The sequence below is a fragment of the Macaca nemestrina genome, chromosome 20 (genome assembly GCF_043159975.1).
Source record: "Macaca nemestrina isolate mMacNem1 chromosome 20, mMacNem.hap1, whole genome shotgun sequence".
Taxonomy (NCBI): domain Eukaryota; kingdom Metazoa; phylum Chordata; class Mammalia; order Primates; family Cercopithecidae; genus Macaca; species Macaca nemestrina.
Window position 1 is genome coordinate 42,515,305 of NC_092144.1, and position 16,769 is coordinate 42,532,073.

The 16,769-nt window shown below is 46.5% G+C and overlaps 1 protein-coding gene across 2 annotated transcripts in view; it reads left to right on the forward strand.

The window, feature by feature from the left end:
• LOC105495589 (G-patch domain containing 1) overlaps positions 1–16,413 on the forward strand; it is a 48,473-nt gene extending 32,060 nt beyond the window's left edge. For both annotated transcript variants that reach the window (XM_071085984.1, XM_071085985.1), the window contains exons 14-20: positions 652–788; positions 1,453–1,619; positions 2,925–3,141; positions 5,468–5,575; positions 11,197–11,294; positions 12,690–12,835; positions 16,252–16,413. In XM_071085984.1, coding sequence (XP_070942085.1) covers positions 652–788; positions 1,453–1,619; positions 2,925–3,141; positions 5,468–5,575; positions 11,197–11,294; positions 12,690–12,835; positions 16,252–16,282 — 904 coding nt within the window. In that variant the 3' untranslated portion in view covers positions 16,283–16,413. The remainder of the gene's footprint in view (positions 1–651; positions 789–1,452; positions 1,620–2,924; positions 3,142–5,467; positions 5,576–11,196; positions 11,295–12,689; positions 12,836–16,251) is intronic.
• Positions 16,414–16,769: the final 356 nt, after the last annotated feature.

Below are 16,769 nucleotides of genomic sequence, written 5' to 3' on the forward strand. Positions count from 1 at the left end.
ACTGTAGCCTGGGTGACAAAACGAGACTCAATCTCAAGGAAAAAAAAAAAATAGCATAGGTAGTCAAACCAGACTGTCAGAAACTTTAGGTATATTTTTATTAGTGGAACTTTTCCTTAATGGAAATCCATTTTCAAAGTTAAATTCTTGCCCTTATCATAATAAGGAAAAACTCATGGGACCTAAAGTCAGTCACCCAGATTCTCGAACTGCTTTGAGAAGTGAAAGCATCTTAGGGGACTTTTTTTTTTTTTTTTGAGACGGAGTCTCGCTCTGTCGCCCAGGCTGGAGTGCAGTGGCCGGATCTCAGCTCACTGCAAGCTCCGCCTCCCAGGTTCACGCCATTCTCCTGCCTCAGCCTCCCGAGTAGCTGGGACTACAGGCGCCCGCCACTTCGCCCGGCTAGTTTTTTGTATTTTTTTAGTAGAGACGGGGTTTCACCGTGTTAGCCAGGATGGTCTCGATCTCCTGACCTCGTGATCCGCCCGTCTCAGCCTCCCAAAGTGCTGGGATTAAAGGCTTGAGCCACCGCGCCCAGCCAGGGGACTTTTTAGTCATGCAGAGGAGGTGGAAAACTTGAGAGGAAAGTTTTTCAGGAGGTGGATTTTGTCCTACTGGTTGTTATTAAAGTGATTCTTTTTCAATTCCCAGTTCAACTTTAGTTGGCTTACCAAGAGTGAAGCGTGACAAGTACTCAGTCTTCAACTTTCTGACGCTCCCAGAGACAGCTTCCTTGCCCACCACTCAAGCTCCAAGGGAAAAAGTATCACAGCACCGAGGTCCCGACAGTGAGTAGGGCATCCTCGGGGTCTCTGATTGACCAGGGCCTCAACCCCTAGCCTGTAGGAAGACAGAATTAAAGGGTAGTTTAGTCCTAACGATATGAATGGTGCATATTCTCCCTCTGTTGAGGGAATTCCTCTTATTAATAACTTAGCTTGGCCGGGCGCGGTGGCTCAAGCCTGTAATCCCAGCACTTTGGGAGGCCGAGAGGGGCGGATCACGAGGTCAGGAGATCGAGACCATCCTGGCTAACACGGTGAAACCCCGTCTCTACTAAAAATACAAGAAAATTAGCCGGGCGAGGTGGCGGGCGCCTGTAGTCCCAGCTACTCGGGAGGCTGAGGCAGGAGAATGGCGTGAACCCGGGGAGGCGGAGCTTGCAGTGAGCCGAGATCGCGCCACTGCACTCCAGCCTGGGGCACAGAGCAAGACTCCGTCTCAAAAAAAAAAAAAAAAAAAAAAAAATAACTTAGCTCATGTTGTAATGGTCCAGATGTTTACTCCTTGGGGTTGGGGCTCTGTCTCTGCCTCTGCCACCTACCTCCCCAACTCCCCCTGCATGGTGCCAGGCCCTGTAGTAGGCACGCTGACATTCTGAGCGAATGAAAGGGCAGTGGTGAAGAACTTGCCTTTTCCTTGCTAATGCTGGAGTTATGTCCTACTTTTCAGAATCAAGAAAACCATCCAGATGGGATACCTCTAAACAGGAAAAGAAAGAAGATTCCATTAGTGAATTTTTAAGTTTGGCTAGATCAAAAGCCGGGCCACCTAAACAAGAGTCCAACCCCTTAGTAAACAAAGAGGAAGAGCGTGCACCAGAATCATCCACAAATCAGGTATTTGGGGCTTCCAGATTCTCTTTGCCACACTGAGTGTGGTGGCCCTTGCTTTTCTCTTTGTTGAAACTTTCTCCTTGTGACTCACCAGTAGAGGCAGCCAACTATTGATCCATTTCCCCTTAAAGGCCATGTGGCTTGTTTCTAACTTTTGGCTATAACAAATAAAGCTGCTGGGAGCGTTCATGTGCAGGTTTTTTGTGTGAATAAAAGTTTTCATTTCTCTAGAGTACAAACCTAGTAGTGGGAATCCTGGAAAATATGTACATGTATATTTAACTTTATAAGAAGCTGCCAGACTGTATTCCAAACTTATTTTTGCCTTATGTATTTTGAAGTGCACATTTAGGATTCCTATTTCTCTCTCTCTTTTTTTTTTTTTTTGAAATGAACTCTTGGTCTGTCACCCAGGCTGGAGTGCAGTGGCATGATTTCAGCTTACTGTAAGCTCTGCCTCCCCTCCCGGGTTCAACTGATTCTCTTGCCTCAGCCTCCCAAGTAGATGGGACTACAGGTGTGCACCACCATGCCTGGCTAATTTTTGTGTGTTTAGTAGAGATGGGGTTTCACCATGTTGGCCAGGCTGGTCTCAAACTAGGATTGCTCTTTCTTGGTGGGCAACATAGTGAGATCCCATCTTTACAAAAAATTAAAAAACTAGTTGGGTGTGGTGGTGTGCCCCTGTGGTCCCAGATACTTAAGTGGCTGGGGTGGGAGGATTACTTGAGCCCAGGAGGTCAACACTGCCATGAGCTATGGTCGCACCATTGCTCTCCAGCCTGGGTGACAGAGTGAGACCTTGGCTCAAAAAAACCCCAAAACAAATTATTATTCCTCTGTACATATGAGGTGAATTGACCCTTTTTTTTTCCTGGCTGCTTCCAAGATTTTTACTTGGTCTTTGGATTTTAGCGGTTGTATTATGATGTATCTGGGTGTGAATTCTTTTGAGTTTATTTTGTTTGGGGTTTGCTAAGTTGCCTGAATCTGAGTTTGGAAATAGAACAGAGGCACAGTGCTCTACTGCATTTTTGGGGATCCTTTGCACTTCTGATTAATGACCAGTCCATGAGAGATTTCAGCTGCTCTGACCTCATCATCACATTCTACAGTTGTTGACTCAGAAACACCACAAAAATAAAAGCTATGTGAGTGATCACTGTTTAGTTGGGTGGTGTGTGGCTATGGATACCCATGTACATGAGCATAAACACAAATATGTATGTCTGGGAGTGTATTCTAGAATGTCTCCTCCCTTTTACCCTTGCCTCTGTATCCCTGACTCTTATTTCACTGTCAATACAGACAGTCAACAAAGGTGTGGACGCACAGGCCGAAGGAGAAGGGAGCCGCCCATCCATGGACTTATTCAGGGCCATCTTTGCCAGCTCCTCAGATGAAAAGTCCTCATCCTCCGAGGATGAGCAAGGCGACAGCGAGGACGATCAGGCAGGCTCTGGGGAGGCCAACTTCCCAAGCTCCCAAGACACTGACTTGGGGGAAACATCATCCGTGGCTCATGGTATGTCAGTATTTCAGACTCAAGGATCTAAAGAAGAAGACAATGACTCTGCGACAGAGTCTTAAACCCAGATGATTAGCAATCAATGATATGTAATCTTTTATATAAATACAATTTTTTTTTTTTTTGAAACAGGATCTTGTTCTGTCCCCAGGGTGGAGTACAGTGGCTCAATCTTTGGCTCACTGAGGCCTCCACCTCCTGGGCTCAAGCAGTCCTCCCACTTCAGCCTCCTGAGTAGCTGGGACTACAGGCATGTGCCACCACGCCTCGCTAATTTTTGTATTTTTAGTAGAGATAGGGTTTTGCCACGTTGCCCAGGCTCGTGTTGAACTCCTAGACTTAAGTCATCTGCCTGCCTCGGCCTCCCAAAGTGCTGGGATTACAGGCACGAGCCACCGCACCTGGCCAATCTTATATTTTTAATTGAGATAGAACAGAGTTGTTTTTTTTTCTATTAGGTATGTATCTCTGGTATATTTTTTGGATCACTGTGTTTGATTTTCCAACTTATCCTAATTGAGAAGAATTTAAATATAGTAAAAATTTCAGGCAGGCATGGTGGTTCACATCTGTAATCTGAGCACTTTGGGAGGCTGAGGTGGGTGGATCAGTTCAAATCAGAAGTTTGAGACCAGCCTGGCCAACACCGTGAAATCCTGTCTGTACAAAAATTAGCGGAGCATGGTGGCACACACCTATAATCCTAGCTACTCAAGAGGCTGAGGCAGGAGAATCACTTGAACCTGGGAGGTGGAGGTTGCAGTGATCCGAAATTGAACCGTTGTACTCCAGCCTGGGTGACAGAGCAAGACTCTGTCTCAAAGCAAAAAAGAAAGTAACAATTTTATTTTAAAAGATAGCTTTTTTTTTTTTTGAGGTGGAGTCTCACTATCATCCAGGCTGGAGTGCAATGGTGTGGTCTCGATTCACTGCAACCTCCACCTCCTGGGTTTAAGCGATTGTCCTGCCTCAGCCTCCCAAGTAGCTGGGATTATAGGCGTGCACCACCACGCCTGGTTAATTTTTGTATTTTTGGTAGAGATGGGGTTTCACCATGTTGGCCAGGCTGATCTCAAACTCTGGGCCTCAAGTGATCCACCTGCAGTGGGCTCCCAAAGTGCTAGGATTACAGGTGTGAGTCACCGTGCCTGGCCAGAAATAACCAATGTAAACACTTTGATGTATAGTTTTCCAGACTTTTTTTCTGAGATGGAGTCTCTCTGTTGTCCAGGCTGGAGTGCAGTGGCACAATCTCAGCTCACTGCAACCTCTACCTCCTGGTTTCAAGCGATTCTTCTGCCTCAGCTTGCCAAGTAGCTGGGATTACAGGTGTGCACCACCATGCTCAGCTAATTTTTGTATTTTTAGTAGAGATGGGGTTTCACCATATTGGCCAGGCTAGTCTCGAACTCCTGACCTCAGGTGATCCGCCCACCTCAGCCTCCCAAAGTGCTGGGATTACAGGCGTAATCCCAGTGCCTGGCTAGTTTTCCAGACTTTTAAAATTTTTATATCTCTTCTATCTGAACATATAGTAATCTGTTTAAAAAATGAGATTATTAACGGTGAATATGATCATTTATCTTCAAGATTTTTTCTTTTTTTTCTTTTTGAGATGGAGTCTGGCTCTGTCACCCAGGCTGGAGCGCAGTGGCCGTATCTCAGCTCACTGCAAGCTCCGCCTCCCGGGTTTACGCCATCCTCCTGCCTCAGCCTCCCGAGTAGCTGGGACTACAGGCGCCCGCCACCTCGTCCGGCTAGTTTTTTGTATTTTTTAGTAGAGACGGGGTTTCACCGGGTTAGCCAGGATGGTCTCGATCTCCTGACCTCGTGATCCGCCCGTCTCGGCCTCCCAAAGTGCTGGGATTACAGGCTTCAGCCACCGCGCCCGGCCAAGGTTTTTTCTTTGATAATTTATTTGGAGTGAAACTTTGTGTCCCGCAGTTCTCTGCGATGGGACATAGTCTTACACTCCTGATGGTTTGTAAGTTGTTTGCTTCTCAGATGGCCCTTTCTTGGGGACACATTTCTACTTTTCAGGTCTTAGGGGCGCTAGGCTATGTGCCCACAGGTACACTCGGCACTCTGTACCTCAGCCATTGGTGCCCTTGGTCGCAGGCGCCCTCATGTGACTGACTTCCAGCTCCGGAGTTCACAAGGGCAGTGCCGGGGTCTGCATGTTCACTGCTGCATCCTTAGCACCTGGCAGCAGTGAAGTGGTGTGGGCAAGCATACGTTATCTGGTGGCAAAAGACATGAATGAAAGACTCAGAGACATGAACATGGGGCAGGCAAATGACATGAACACCCTGCTGTTTTTCAGCTCTCGTGCCAGCACCCCGGGAGCCGCCACCTTCCATCCCGATACAAAAGATGCAGATAGATGAAAGAGAAGAGTTCGGCCCACGGCTGCCTCCCGTCTTCTGCCCCAGTGAGTGCAGAGCCCTTTGGTTCACCCATTTTTATCAGTGTGTGACTGCCCTGAGATGGGGACAGTGTGACTTACAGCCAATCAAACACACGCGCTTGCTTCTGGTTTATATGTTTTCAGTCACATTTTCACCCCGTTGTCTCCACCTAGTGCCTAAAATGATAGTTGTTTCTGTACAGCTTCAGAGACCTCCAAACTTTATTTCCTTAGCTGCCACATGTTTACAGGAGGGTCCTAAGTATCTTAAGTTTTGTTATAGAAATATAAGTTTCCCAACAGAGCTAAAAGAAAAAGAGGCTGGCCGGGCGCGGTGGCTCATGCCTGTAATCCTAGCACTTTGGGAGGCCGAGGTGGGAGGATCATGAGGTCAAGAGATCGGACCATTCTGGCCAACATGGTGAAACCCCATCTCTACTAAAAATGCAAAAATTAGCTGGGCATAGTGGCGCACGCCTATAGTCCCAGCTCCTCGGGAGGCTGAGGCAGGAGAATCGCTTGAACCCAGGAGGCGGAGGTTGCAGTGAGCTGAGATTGTGCCACTGCACTCCAGCCCAGGTGACTGCGCAAGACTATCTCAAAAAAAAAAAAAAAAAAAACAAACAGAGAGAGAAAGAGGCTGCAGCCAGGCACAGTGGCTCTAGCCGGGCGGGTGGCTCACGCCTGTTATCCCAACACTTTGGGAGGCTGAGGTGGGCAGATCGCTTGAGGTCAGGAGTTTGAGACCACCCTGGCGAATTTGGTGAAACCCCATCTCTACTAAAAATATAAAAATTAGCCGGGCATGGTGGTGTGTGCCTGTCATCCCAGCTACTCAGGAGGCTGAGGCACGAGAATCACTTGAACCTTAGAGGCGAAGGTTGCAGTGAGCCGAGATTGAGATTATGTCACTGCACTCCAGCCTGGGTGACAGAGCGAGACTATGTCTCAAAAAAAAAGAAAAAAAAAGAAAAGAAAAGAAAAAGAGGCAGGGTGCGGTGGCTCATACTTGTAATCCCAGCAATTTGGGAGGCCGAGGCAGGCAGATTGCTTGAGCCCAGGAGTTTGAGACCAGCCTGGGTGACACATGGAGGCCCATCTCTATTTGAAAAAAAAAAAAAAGTCCAGGCGTGGTAGCTCACGCCTGTAATCCCAGCACTTTGGGAGGCCGAGGCGGGTGGATCACAAGGTCAGGAGATCGAGACCATCCTGGCTAACAGAGTGAAACCCAGTCTCTACTAAAAATACAAAAAAATTAACTGGGCTTGGCGGCATGTGCCTGTAGTCCCAGCTGCTGGGGAGGCTGAGGTAGGAGAATGGCATGAACCTGGGAGGTGGGGCTTGCAGTGAGCCAAGATCCTGCCACTGCACTCCAGCCTGGGTGACAGAGCAAGACTCTGTCTCAAAAAAATAAATAAATAAATAAATAAAAATTTTAAAAAGAGAAAAAGAGAAATTTAAAAAATAGTATACAAAATTGGAGGAGAATTGCAAGGAGAAGAGTATTTAAGACTCTTATTTATTTAAAAATTTTTATTTGTTTATTTATTTTTCAGACAGGGTCTCACTCTGTCACCTAGGCTGGAGTGTAGTGGTGCTGTCCTAGCTCACTGCAGCCTTGGACTTCTGGGCTCAAGTGATCCACCCACTTCAACCTCCCACTGTGCTGGAATTACAGGTGTGAACCACTGCACCCAGCCGAGCCTCCTTTTTTTTTTTTTTTTTTGAGACGGAGTTTTGCTCTTGTTGGCTAGGCTTGAGTGCAATGGCACAATCTCAGCTCACTGCAACCTCCACCTCCCGGGTTCAAGCGTTTCTCCTACCTCAGCCTCCCGAGTAGCTGGGATTATAGGCATGCACCACCATGGCCAGCTAATTTTGTATTTTTTTGTAGAGATGGGGTTTCTCCATATTGGTCAGGCTGGTCTGGAACTCCTGACCTCAGGTGATCCGCCTGCCTCAGCCTCCCAAAGTGCTGGGATTTTTTTTTTTTTTTTGGAGAGGGAGTCTTGCTCTGTCGCCCAGGCTGGAGTGCAGTGGCCAGATCTCAGCTCACTGCAAGCTCTGCCTCCCGGGTTTAAACCAGTCTCCTGCCTCAACCTCCCAAGTAGCTGGGACTACAGGCGCCCGCCACCTCGCCCAGCTAGTTTTTTTTTTTTTTTTTGTATTTTTTTAGTAGAGATGGGGTTTCACCCGGTTAGCCAGGATGGTCTCGATCTCCTGACCTCGTGATCTGCCCGTCTCGGCCTCCCAAAGTGCTGGGATTACAGGCTTGAGCCACCGCGCCCGGCAAGTGCTGGGATTATAGGCGTGAGCCACTGCACCCGGCCGCCAAGCCTCCTTTTTAGTTTAGCTAATGTAGCAAATACAATAAAACGGTCCTCTCAGAAGTGAATACAATCTGTCCCCCATTCCATTCCCCAAATATCTTGTCAACAACTTCAATGCCATCTTAAATCGGCATCTCAAGTTAAAACATTTAGACTTGTTTATCATCTCTTTGAGGGCTAGGTTAACAAACATCTGTAACATGGCCCAGATATATAAATAACATATAAATTCCATTATTCACTTTATAGTTTCCCATGGTATCCATATATGAATACTGGTTTGGTTAGCTAACTGCTTTCAAAGACAGGATTATAAAAGCAGAGGGAAAGTATGAAGTTTTGACAAATTGCAGTGAATGTATTTCTTATTTGCTATAGTTGTTCAGCACTTTTGTTTTATTTTGTTTTGTTTTGAGACAGTCTCACTCTGTCACCCAGTCTGGAGTGCAGTGGCGTGATTTCGGCTCACTGCAACCTCTGCCTCCCAAGTTCAGGTGATTCTTCTGCCTCAGCCAATGGAGTAACTGGGATTACAGGTGCCTGGCTAATTTTTCGTATTTTTAGTAGAGACGGGGTTTCACCCTCCGCCTCCTGGGTTTCACCCTCCGCCTCCTGGGTTCACGCCATTCTCCTGCCTCAGCCTCCTAAGTAGCTGGGATTACAGGTGCCCGCCACCACGCCTGGCTAATTTTTTTGTATTTTTAGTAGAGACGGGGTTTCACTGTATTAGTCAGGATGGTCTCGATCTCCTGACCTCGTGATCTGCCCACCTCGGCCTCCCAAAGTGCTGGGATTACAGGTGTGAGCCACTGCGCCCGGCCTCTTTAGTTTCAAATTGGTGTCAGCACTTGAAAGCCAAGTCTTTTATGTCCCTTTCCCATAATGTCTTTGATACCCTTGTAATAGTGACTTAATTTGGTCTATGGGTTATTTAGGGAAATGATTTTTGAAAAAAACTAGTGTTAAAAAAAAGTTTTGGGCTGAGTGTGGTGGCTCATGCCTGTAATCTTAGCACTTTGGAAGGCTGAGGCGGGAAAATTGCTTGAGTCCAGGAGTTTGAGGCCAGCCTGGGCAACATAGAGAGATTGCATCTCTTAAAAAAATAAAAAAGAAAAAAATTAGCCTGGTGTGGTGGTGCGTGCCTGTGGTCCCAGCTACTCAGGAGGCTGAAGTGGGAGGATTGCTTGAGCCCAGGAGGTTGAGGCTGCAGTGAGCTATGATCCCACTGCTGCACTGCAGCCTGGGTAATAGAGTGAGATGCTGTCTCAAATAAATAAATAAATAAAAGGCTGGGTGAGGTGGCTCACACCTGTAATCCCAGCACTTTGTGGAGGCCAAGGTGGGCGGATCACCTGAGGTTGGGAGTTTGGGACCAGCCTGACCAACATGGAGAAACCCTATCTGTACTAAAAATACAAAATTAGCCAGGCATGGTGACACATGGCTGTAATCCCAGCTACTTAGGAGGCTGAGGCAGGAGAATCGCTTGAACCTGAGAGACGGAGGTTGGGGTGAGCCAAGATTACACCATTGCACTCCAGCCTGGGCAACAAGAGTGAAACTCTATCTCAAAAAAAAAAAAAAAAAGAAAGAAAAAAATTAAAAGAATTTTGGAAAAATAAAAAGTTTTGGGAGGTCGAATTTTGAAAAATCTAGTTGGGCATGGTAGCTCACACCTGTAATCCCAGCACTTTGGGAGGCTAAGGTCGGAGGATCCCTTGAGTTCAAAAGTTTGATACCAGCCTGGGCAACATAGGGAGACCCTCATTTCCACAAAAAAATAAAAAAAAATTAGCCGGGTATGGTGGTACATGCCTGTAGTCCCAGCTACTCAGGAAGCTGAGGTAGGAGGATCATGTGAACCCAGGTCAAGGCTGTCATGAGCTGTGATTGCACCATTGCCCACCAGTCTGGGTGGCAGAGCGAGAACCTGTCTTTAAAAAAAAAAAAAACCACCAAAAAACCCACAAAGAAACAGGACTACAAAGTTACAGGCATCTGTTTAACTGAGTTGAGAAAATATTCACCCTTACGAAACATCTTGAAACTTTTATTTTTCTTTTTATTTATTTATTTATTTTTTGAGATAGAGTCTTGCTCTGTCACCCAGGCTGGAGTGCGGCACAATCTCGGCTCACTACAACCTCTGCCTCCCGGGTTCAAGTGATTCTCCTGCCTCAGCCTCCCGAGTAGTGGGGATTACAGATGCATGCCACCACGCCCGGCTAATTTTTGTATTTTTAGTAGAGACGGGGTTTCACCTTGTTGGCCAGGCTGATTTTGAATTCCTGACCTCAAGTGATCCGCTCACCTCAGTCTCCCAAAGTGCTGGGATTACAGGCGTGAGCCACCGTTCCTGGCTGAAACTTTTCTTTAGGTGAAAAAAATTGATTTAATGACTTTCACTGCTTCTACTATTGTGAATTTTTGTTGATTTGGTCACCCGGAAATTAATGACCTATGAAAATGAAAACATTTTGGTCTGAATTTGGAGATGGAGAATTGAGGCACATGCAAATTCTTCAATGATTTTTAATGATTATATACGTTATTATTTTTTTTTAATTAGGTAGAGATAGGGTCTCACTATGTTTCCCAGGCTGGCCTTGAACTCCTGAGGTCAAGGATCCTCCTGCCTGGGCTTCCCAAAGTGTTGGGATTACAGGCACGAGCCACTGCTCCCAGCCCATTATGTTGTTTTGATAGTAGTTTTTTCAGTGTTTCCACTTATAAGACAAATTCTTACAAAATATGTTTTTGTAGACAGAGGATGATATAAGAAGAGCTAACATTTAGGTGCCAGATTCTGAGCTTTGGGAATCACGGACACGGCCCTGTCTAGTCTAATCTGTGTCCTTAAAAGGATCAGGATTCTTATGGTCCCCATTTTATAGTTGGGGAAACTGGGCCTGGGAGAGGTTAGGCGATGTGTTGAAGATCACAGTGCTGGCAGCAGAGCTGAGTTCCAATTCTGGTCTGTTTCTGAGCTTATCTGACGATGTTGAATTACAAAAGGCTTGTGGGCTTTCTGGTCTGACTTTATCCGCATCTGGCAGCTGGGGTCACAGCAGGATACTGATTGGATCACACAGGTCTTTGTTGAGGTCTCTGGCAGCTTTCTAAATACAGCTCTGCAAGGTGGTGTGCTAATCTGTTTCTCAGTGAGGCAGAAGCTAATCCGAGGGCAGGAGTTCTTCCTCAGTGTTAAACGTTCCATCTACACTAGATGCCTGATTCAGCAATTTAGGAGCTTAGTTTTGGATGTCTTTGTTTTCACCCTATATAGGTCTTGTGTTTATTACCTTTGTGTTTCAGATGCTCGTCAGACACTTGAGGTTCCTCAAAAAGAGAAACATAAAAAGAACAAAGACAAGCACAAGGCCAAGAAAGAGCACAGGCGGAAGAAAGAGAAGGTGAGAGACTTGTGTGTACCCCAGGATCAGTGTGGGGTGGGACCCGTTGGTCAGCTCCCAGGAGTGTCATATACCGCAGTTGAAGAGCGGATCTGGTGGCCAAGTCACAGTTCTTTCTGAGACTTAACAGAAATGTCGACATTCAATGCAAACCCTTGATTTTTCAGAAACATTTTCTTTTGCACGTAAACCGCATCATCCCCCCCCACTTTTTTTTTGAGATGGAGTCTCACTCTGTTGCCCAGGGTGGAGTGCAGTGACTCAGTCTCGGCTCACTGCAACCTCTATCTCCTGGGTTCAAGCAGTTCTCCTGCTTCAGCCTCCCAAGTAGCTGGGACCACAAGTGTGTGCCACCCAGCTAATTTTTTGTATTTTTAGTAGAGACGGGGTTTCACCATGTTGGCCAAGCTGGTTTTGACCTCCTGACCTCAAGTGATCTACCTCCTAAAGTGCTGGGATTACAGGCATGAGGCACCATGCCCAGCCCTTAAAAAAAGTTTTTTGTGAACATTAAAAAGCAGAAAAAAAGGGCATTTAAGGATCTTAGAGCAATGGATATTAAATAATAAAACAATTTCTGATTTATTCAATATTAAGTGAAGGTATTATTTTCAGCATTTCTCAGCTACTTTGTCTTTATTACAGTTTGAAATTTTAGTCCATCACTTGTCATTTGAAGTAGAAGAACTCGAATGGAAGGCAGGCATGTGCTTCCACTGTTGACGTCTCTTATTTCATCATCCATGTCTTCTTTTGGGTTACAGCACAGACTTTTAATTAGGTTAATGTTCTTGTCGGGTACCCAAAGTAGTCTGGACTAGCAGTTGAAGAAATTAGAAACAGTTTTCTTGCTGGCCACCAGAAGGAAGCACTCCCATGTATAGAGGATGACGGGTGTTCCCTCCTAGTGAAGGGAAGAAAATGTGTGTCAACGAAATCTGTGTGTCCTCACCAGTGTATCTGCTGTTTGGTAACCTTCTGCCAGTTTCTTCCTTGTGGTTTTCCTGGGTGCCCATCATCCTGACATGAAGTTTCCCAGGGGCCTGACACAATAAACAAGTCGGGTTCACCGGAGGCAGCACAGGTCACCACGCATAAGACGTGTGGTGTCACGTCTTATGACATCAAGTGTTACGATGGGTCCTGTCTGCGCCTCCTTGGTTCTGCTGTGTTTGTTGCTGGAGGCGCAGTTGGGTCAGGTTGCACAGTTGAGAGGGGCACAACCGTCTGCCCTGTGCTGTCTTCTTAGGCTGTCACTCTCACTCGCTCTAAATGAGGTTTAAACTTTTTTTTTAATGACTCCATCACTGCAGCCTTGTATTGAATGAAGTGTATTGAATGAAGGAAGAAAAAATACCTTTGTTTCCCCCTGCCACTATTTATTTTTTTTTACAGAAGAAGAAACACAGGAAGCACAAACACAAAGGCAAGCAAAAGAATAAAAAACCAGAAAAAAGTAGTAGCTCCGAGAGTTCCGACAGCAGTGACAGCCAGAGTGACGAGGAAACGGCAGACGTGTCGCCCCAGGAGCTGCTGAGACGGTGGGTAGTGGGAGATGGAGGGTTTTTAAGAAACCTTTAGAGGCTTACTGAGTGCTTGATGTGTTTGCTTAGAGGCAAATATCAGAAATGAGAAAGTGGTAGGCCTGGTGGAGTGGCTCACGCTTATAATCCCAGCACTTTGGGAGGCTGAGGCAGGAGGATCGCTTGAGCCCAGGAGTTTGAGACCAGCCTGGGCAACGTAGTGAGACCCCATCTCTACAACAAAAACAAAAACAAATTAGCTGGGTGTGGTGGTGCACAACTGTGCCTCCAGCTATTTGGGAAGCTGAGGTGGGAGGATCCCTTGAGCCGGGGAGTTGGAGGTTGCAGTGAGCCACAGTCGTACCACTGCACTCCAGCCTGGGTGATAGAGCAAGGCCCTCTCCCTAAAAGAAAAAATAATGTGTGTATTAACTAGGCTTTTTAAAAAGTTTGAATATCTAATTATGTAAGTGATAAGTGAATATATTATCATTATGAAAATTCAGACCTTGGCCGGGCGCCGTGGCTCAAGCCTGTAATCCTAGCACTTTGGGAGGCCAAGATGGGCGGATCACGAGGCCAGGAGATCGAGACCATCCTGGCTAACACAGTGAAACCCCGTCTCTACTAACAAATACAAAAAACTAGCCGGGCGAGGTGGCGGGCGCCTGTAGTCCCAGCTACTCGGGAGGCTGAGGCAGGAGAATGGCGTGAACCTGGGAGGCGGAGCTTGCAGTGAGCTGAGATCCAGCCACTGCACTCCAGCCTGGGCGACAGAGCAAGACTCTGTCTCAAAAAAAAAAAAAAAAAAAAAAAAGAAAATTCAGACCTTACAGCCAGTGCTTAAAGGAGCCCTGACCAGTTCTCCAGACCTCTACTTTCTCCATAGTAACTTCTGCCATCAGTTCCATATGTAACCTTTAAGAACTTTTTTGTGCAACCACACACACATACACACACACACACACACTCACATACATGGACGCACAACACATTGTTTGTTTGTTTTTTTAAATGGAGTCTCGTTCTGTCACCCAGGCTGGAGTGCAGTGGTGCAATCTTGTCTCACTGCAACCCCTGCCTTCCGGGTTCAAGCAATTCTCCTACCTCAGCCTCCCAAGTAACTGGGATTACAAGTGCCCGCCCCCACACCCAGCTAATTTTTGTATTTTTTTTTTTTAAGTAGAGACAGGGTTTCATCATGTTGGCCAGCCTGGTCTCAAACTCCTGACCTCAGGTGATCCACCCACCTTGGCCTTTCAAAGTGCTAGGATTACAGGTGTGAACCACCATCCTGGCCTATATACAGATTTTTGTGCACATTTTAAATATAAGTAATATAATTGTATATAGCATATAGTCATAGGGTATGAATTTTATTTTATTATAGGCTCACACCTGTTATCCCAGCACTTTGGGAGGCCAAAGCAGGCAGATCATGAGGTTAGGAGATCGAGACCATCTTGGCTGACATGGTGAAACCCTGTCTCTACTAAAAATACAAAAAAATTAGCTGGGCGTGGTGGCAGGTGCCTGTAGTCCCAGCTGATGGGGAAACTGAGGCAGGAGAATGGCGTGAACCCGGGAGGTGGACCTTGCAGGGAACCGAGATTGCGCCACTGCACTCCAGCCTGGGTGACAGAGCAAGACTCTGTCTCAAAAAAACAAAAACAAAAACAAAAAAAATTAGCCAGGTGTAGTGGCGGGCGCCTGTAGTCCCAGCTACTCAGGAGGCTGAGGCAGGAGAATGGTGTGAACCCGGGAGGCAGAGCTTGCAGTGAGCCAAGATCGTGCCACTGCACTCCAGCCTGAGTGACAGAGCGAGACTCCGTCTCAGAAAAAAAAAAAAAAAAGTCTTTTTTGTAGAGATGAAATCTCCTATGTTGCCCAAACTAGTCTCAAACTCCTGGCCTCAAGTGATCCTCCTGCCTCAGCCTCAGACGTGAGCCACTGCAGCAGACTACTCTTGCCAATTTCATCTTTATTTGGAAGAAGGGTGTTGTGTGAACTCTTTGAGCATCTGGCTTCTGAGATTCCTTCAGATGATCGTAGGCTGCAGTGAGGGGCTTGCAGTCACTGCTGTGGAAGAGTCCTTCTTGTGAGCACACCACAGTGTGTTTATCTCTTCTGTTGTGTGGATACTGGGTTTTCTACTTTGAGGCTGTGGAGCAGGGATCTGCAGCCAGTGTGACTCAGCTCTGTTTCAAATAGAACTGCCACGAACATTCCTATATGTATGAAATTCAGATTTAGGCCAGGTGTGGTGGCTCACATCTGTAATCCCAGCACTCTGGGAGGCCAAGGCGGGCAGATCATGAGGTCAGGAGATTGAGACCATCCTGGTTAACATGGTGAAACCCCAAACCTGTCTCTACTAAAAAAACTAGCCGGGCGTGGGAGCACACGCCTATAGTCCCAGCTACTCAGGAGGTTGAGGCAGGAGAATCGCTTGAACCTGGGAGGTGGAGGCTGCAGTGAACCGAGATCATGCCACCGTACTCCAGCCTGGGTGGTGACAGAGACTCCGTCTCAAAAAAAAAAAAAAAAAAAAAAAAAATTTATATTTAAGATTGACAACTTGGGGGCTGGGCATGGTGGCTCATGCCTGTAATCCCAGCACCTTGGGAGGCCAAGATGGGAAGATCGCTTGAGCCCAGGAGTTCGAGACCAGCTCGGGCAACATAGGGAGACCCTGCCTCTATAAAAAAATTAAAAAAAAAAAAAAAAAAAAAAGACAACGTGGATGCTTTGGGCCCTGGAGTGAATATATTTTAGTTCCTTCTCAAGGGTCATGCAACAGATGTGGTAGGTGAGTGAAACTGAAATTAAAAATTGCTTGTATTCTCAAGGCTAAATAAGACTAGGGAAAAAGGTTGCTTTTATAAATGGTCTTAATACGAGGTGTGGGTGAGTGAGTCTGTCTGTGTTTTCAGGGTAATAGAAGAAGCATTTTAAGAACACAGATTGGCCGGGTGCAGTGGCTCATGCCTGTAATCCCAGCACTTTGGGAGGTTGAGGAGGGCAGATCACGAGGTCAGGAGTTCGAGACAAGCCTGGCCAACATGGTGAAACCCCGTCTGTACTAAAAATACAAAAATTAGCTGGGCGTGGTGGCATGCACCTGTAATCCCAGCTACTCTGGAGGCGGAGGCAGGAGACTCACTTAAACCCGGGAGGCAGAGGTTGCAGTGAGCTGAGATTATACCGCTGCACTCCAGCCTTGGCAACAAGAATGAAACTCCATCTCGGGTGGGGGGGGAAAAAAAAGCACAGATGAGGCAGTACTTCATTGTGGGTTATTGTGAGTGCATTTTATCGGTGCAGATATGCTGCTGTGATTTGGGGAGGCCTGGCATTCTCAGCCTTCACAGAGCTGTTTGGTTTTTCACTTGTAGCTAACTTTCCATTTCTTTCTTTTCTGTTTTCTTTTCCAGGCTGAAAAGTCTTCCGCTAAGAAGGCAGTAATTGAAGGCTGCACTGGCTCGTCCTAGAATCATTTCTCCTCCATGATGGAAGCCCAGTGATTGTTCAGTTAACGCATTGTACAGAGTGTATTTATATGTAAATTCCTGCTGTAAAATAATTTTTAAAACCTTGACGTTTCAAAGACTGCCTTGAAAGGTCGTAGAAATTGATTTCTATTTTTAATTTCAGTTAGTGTCAGGGGGAAAAAATCCAGACTGAACAGTTTAATTAAAGTGGAATTTTTCTATTTTCTTCGTGATTTTTAAACAATTTCCTGGGATGTTAAAAAAGAAGTTAAAAGTGAAGGCTTCTCTCTGGTTTTGTGATGAAGACAGTCTGGACTCACTGAAGGGCAAGTGTGTGAGAGGGGGCGGTTGCGGCCCCTCCTGCCGTTTCTTGGGAATGAAGCTCTTCCCTCTTTGGGTGACTGGGTTGCTGCTGGTACCCAGGAAGCCCCATGGGAGGGCAGAGCCAGAGCCTGGCAGGG